The sequence below is a fragment of the Caenorhabditis briggsae genome (genome assembly GCF_000004555.2).
Source record: "Caenorhabditis briggsae complete genome, chrX, whole genome shotgun sequence".
Taxonomy (NCBI): Eukaryota; Metazoa; Nematoda; class Chromadorea; order Rhabditida; family Rhabditidae; genus Caenorhabditis; species Caenorhabditis briggsae.
Window position 1 is genome coordinate 16,150,692 of NC_013491.2, and position 4,695 is coordinate 16,155,386.

A 4,695-nucleotide genomic window follows, 5' to 3' on the forward strand; every position below is an offset into this window, starting at 1 on the left:
AACTCGTTCGCTCATAAAAAAGTTGGAAGCAAAAATTCCGATTTTGGGGGTCCAAAACAGGTTTTCCGCATTTTTCACATACTAGTTTTGTGAAAAGACAGAACAAACAGATATTAGAACAAAACAATCATAGTGGCTTATCTTTTACAAAAAGATGTGCGTGAACTCGTTCGCTCAGAAAAAAGTTGAAAGCAAAAATTCCGATTTTGGGGGTCCAAAACAGGTTTTCCGCATTTTTCACATACTAGTTTTGTGAAAAGACAGAACAAACAGATATTAGAACAAAACAATCATAGTGGCTTATCTTTTACAAAAGATATGCGTGAACTCGTTCGCTCAGAAAAAAGTTGGAAGCAAAAATTCCGATTTTGGGGGTCCAAAACAGGTTTTCCGCATTTTTCACATACTAGTTTTGTGAAAAGACAGAACAAGCAGATATTAGAACAAAACAATCGTAGTGACTAACATTTTACAAAAAGATATGCGTGAACTCGTTCGCTCAGAAAAAAGTTGAAAGCAAAAATTCCGATTTTGGGGGTCCAAAACAGGTTTTCCGCATTTTTCACATACTAGTTTTGTGAAAAGACAGAACAAGCAGATATTAGAACAAAACAATCATAGTGACTAATCTTTTACTAAAAGATATGCGTGAACTCGTTCGCTCAGAAAAAAGTTGAAAGCAAAAATTCCGATTTTGGGGGTCCAAAACAGGTTTTCCGCATTTTTCACATACTAGTTTTGTGAAAAGACAGAACAAACAAACCTTAGAACAAAACAATCATAGTGGCTTATCTTTTACTAAAAGATATGCGTGAACTCGTTCGCTCAGAAAAAAGTTGAAAGCAAAAATTCCGATTTTGGGGGTCCAAAACAGGTTTTCCGCATTTTTCACATACAGTTTTGTGAAAAGACAGAACAAGCAGATATTAGAACAAAACAATCATAGTGACTAATCTTTTACTAAAAGATATGCGTGAACTCGTTCGCTCAGAAAAAAGTTGAAAGCAAAAATTCCGATTTTGGGGGTCCAAAACAGGTTTTCCGCATTTTTCACATACTAGTTTTGTGAAAAGACAGAACAAGCAGATATTAGAACAAAACAATCATAGTGACTAATCTTTTACTAAAAGATATGCGTGAACTCGTTCGCTCAGAAAAAAGTTGAAAGCAAAAATTCTGATTTTGGGGGTCCAAAACAGGTTTTCCGCATTTTTCACATACTAGTTTTGTGAAAAGACAGAACAAGCAGATATTAGAACAAAACAATCACAGTGACTAATCTTTTACTAAAAGATATGCGTGAACTCGTTCGCTCAGAAAAAAGTTGAAAGCAAAAATTCCGATTTTGGGGGTCCAAAACAGGTTTTCCGCATTTTTCACATACTAGTTTTGTGAAAAGACAGAACAAGCAGATATTAGAACAAAACAATCATAGTGACTAATCTTTTACTAAAAGATATGCGTGAACTCGTTCGCTCAGAAAAAAGTTGAAAGCAAAAATTCCGATTTTGGGGGTCCAAAACAGGTTTTCCGCATTTTTCACATACTAGTTTTGTGAAAAGACAGAACAAGCAGATATTAGAACAAAACAATCACAGTGACTAATCTTTTACTAAAAGATATGCGTGAACTCGTTCGCTCAGAAAAAAGATGGAAGCTGTTATATATTTAGAAGATTTATTATAGCCGGTAATTATCAGAGAATTATATAGGAATATGTAGACGGGGACAAGGTTTAGATAGAAGACAGGGTGACAAGGGAAATCCCGATTAGCTGAAAACAAGACAAGAGACAGGAAGTGCACGTGGCAACGAGCCACGTGGCATGAGGGGGGTTACATAGAAACTAGGTCACTGGGTCATGCAATTATTATTACTTATACTACTCTTGTCGTAACATCTCCCTCGATTAGCATTGAGCTCTAGCGGTATGTGGACCGACTCGGGTCCATCTCCAATTGTGCTGGGGCTCTTACTGTACGTGAAGACCGCCGAAGTGTCGGGGCGGCGGCTTGCGGTGCAGGCATCAGACTTGACGACGAACCGGTTACAGTAGTTGTACTTGGCGGGAGTGTAGTTGTTCTTGGCAGCAAAGCGGTTGTAGTTGTACTTGGCGGCAAAGCGATTGTAGTTGTACTTGGCGGGCATGTAGTTGTGCTTGGCAACGATGTAGTTGTTCTTGGCACCAATGTAGTTGTACTTGGCACATCTTGGCAAGGCGAAGGCGGGAAACAATCCAACGACGGAGACGTTGGCAAAATGAAGGCATCAGAAGGCGGTGGAGGAGTTGTTGGCAAATCGAAGCAATCCAGAAGATGTGAAGACGATGGCAGATGATCACGACGTCGGAGTTGATATACGTGGCGAATCCATTCGAGTCCATTGCAACGAACGGTGTATTTGACTGATCCCGAACGAGCAATCACAATTCCTGGCAGCCAAGTGTTCGGTGAACGGTAGTCCTTGACGAAGACGGGATCTCCAACTGAATAGCATCTCCATTTGGCACCATGATGACGATCGAACTGTTGCTTCATTTTGTCCGATTTTGATGATGTATCGATTGGAAGGTGAGTTGGCAACATTAGATCCATAATCGTTCTCATTTTTCTTTTCAGAAAGTTCTCAGCTGGTGACAATTGACCTGGTGAGCTGGCACATGGAGTCGATCGATACGCCATGAGGAACGTTTGTAGAGCTTCTTGTGTTGTCTCCTCCCTCTTCAATTTTACCAGTGCTCGTTTGAAGGTGTCCACGAATCTCTCAGCTTGTCCATTGCTCTGTGGATGGAATGGAGGAGAGCGTAGATGTTTGATACCTCTTGACGCACAGAACTGTTGGAATGTCGATGAAACGAACTGCGTGCCATTGTCAGAAACGAGCGTCTGTGGATTACCGTACCTCGCGAAGATTGGAGTGAGCAGCTCGATCGTTCTTGATGCAGTAATGGTCCGAGTCGGTAGGATTTCCGGCCATTTTGAGAAGGCATCAACGAACACAAGATAGTAGGTTCCATCAATTGGGCCAGCGTAATCAATGTGAATTCGTTCGAGTGGGATAGAAGCAGTGGGCCACGGTTGCAACGTCGTCTTCACTGGATTCTTCGCTGCTGCTTGACAATCGTGGCAATTTCTCACCAATGATTCGATTTCTGAGTCAATGTGAGGCCAGTAGATATAGCTTCGAGCCAGTTGCTTCATGCGTTGCTGTCCTGGATGAGTCTTGTGTAGAGTTGTTTTGACACGTTGGCGAAGTTGAGCAGGGATGACAATTCGGTGTCCAAACATCAAGGTTCCATTGACGATGGACAGGGACTCACGACGACTGTAGAATGGGAAGATTGGAGACGATTTATCGATTTTTGGCCAATTTCCTTGTTGTACATATTGGATGACAGCAGCAGTGATTGGATCGGATTGAGTCGCCTTCCCGATATTCGCCGCAGTGATTGGTAAGTGTCGGGTGATTCCGTGGTGCTCGGCGTCCACTTCTGCTTCCACTGAAGCAATTACACGATCTTCTTCTTCCAGATTCTGTTTGTTCACCTCGATCAATCTCGAAAGGGCATCTGCTTGACCAAATGAGGAGGTGTTGCGGTACTCGATTTTGAAGTCGTAGTTGAGAAGGATCGTTGCCCATCGTTGAAGTCGGCTGGAGGAATACACTGGGATACCTTTCTTTGATCCGAAGATGGCTAGAAGAGGCTTGTGGTCCGTCAGAAGAATGAATTCCCTGCCATGGATGTACCGATGAAACTTCTCGACAGCGAAGATCAATCCGAGCGCTTCCTTCTCGATTTGAGCATATCCTCGTTGGGCAGGTGTCAATGTGCGGCTTGCATGGAAGATTGCTTTTTCGGATCCGTCTGGGAAACGATGGGTGATGACGGCGCCAATACCGTAGTTGGAGGCATCTGCGGCGACGACAATTGGCAATTTTGGATCGTAGTGTGTGAGCAGAAGGTTTGATTTGAGGATGTCGCGAATCTTGTCGAATGAGGCTTGGCAGGCAGTGGTCCATTCGAATTCAGCGTCCTTCTTGGTCAGCTCATCAAGTGCAGCACGATAGTTGTGTAGATCCTTCACAAAAGAACCATAAAACTAAACCATACCGAGCAGTGATCGCAACTTGGAGACGTCGGTTGGAGCTGGCATTTGGCAGATGGCTTCGATTTTAGCTGGATCTGGGCGACGTCAGATATCTTTGCGAAGGTTGTTGTTTGAGGGTCCTGATGGATGTGGTGGTCCTGTTTGAGGAACTCCACGTATTCCGTCTTGTCCCGATTGTCCATCTTGTCCCGGTGCTCTACCTGTCCGTCGTTCGTTTCCTGGTGCTCCTGGTGGTTTAGGCGGTCCTCGTTGTGGTGCACCTCCAACTTGTTAGTCTGGTCCTGGCATTTCTAAGGATCCAGTTGGTTCAGCAAGCATTTTCATCTGGTCGTGGGGATCCTGTTGGTTTAGCTGGGCATGCGATGCATTGTTCTCCAGCACTTCCGGAATCAACCAATGGTTGTCCATCTTGTCCAGCGTGTTGTTGATCTCAATCAAATCCAATATCTCCCGGTGGTCCTGGTGGTCTAGCTGGACATCCAGTAGCATGAGCAGCACATTGACATTCATTAACGCCACCTCCTCTCCATCGCCATTTCCAGTAGCGTATCTTGGCATGGAAATGTTTTTTGAGCGCGACCTTCTC

General features: G+C 43.7%; 1 protein-coding gene across 1 annotated transcript; it reads right to left on the minus strand.

Annotated features, from left to right (window-relative positions):
- Positions 1 to 1,922: 1,922 nt before the first annotated feature.
- On the minus strand, positions 1,923 to 3,841 carry CBG26654 (the record flags this gene model as incomplete). The annotated part of the gene is made up of 2 exons (XM_045240312.1): positions 1,923 to 3,599; positions 3,833 to 3,841. The coding sequence occupies 2 exons, from the start codon at positions 3,839 to 3,841 to the stop codon at positions 1,923 to 1,925; spliced, it is 1,686 nt and encodes a 561-aa protein (XP_045100636.1).
- Positions 3,842 to 4,695: the final 854 nt, after the last annotated feature.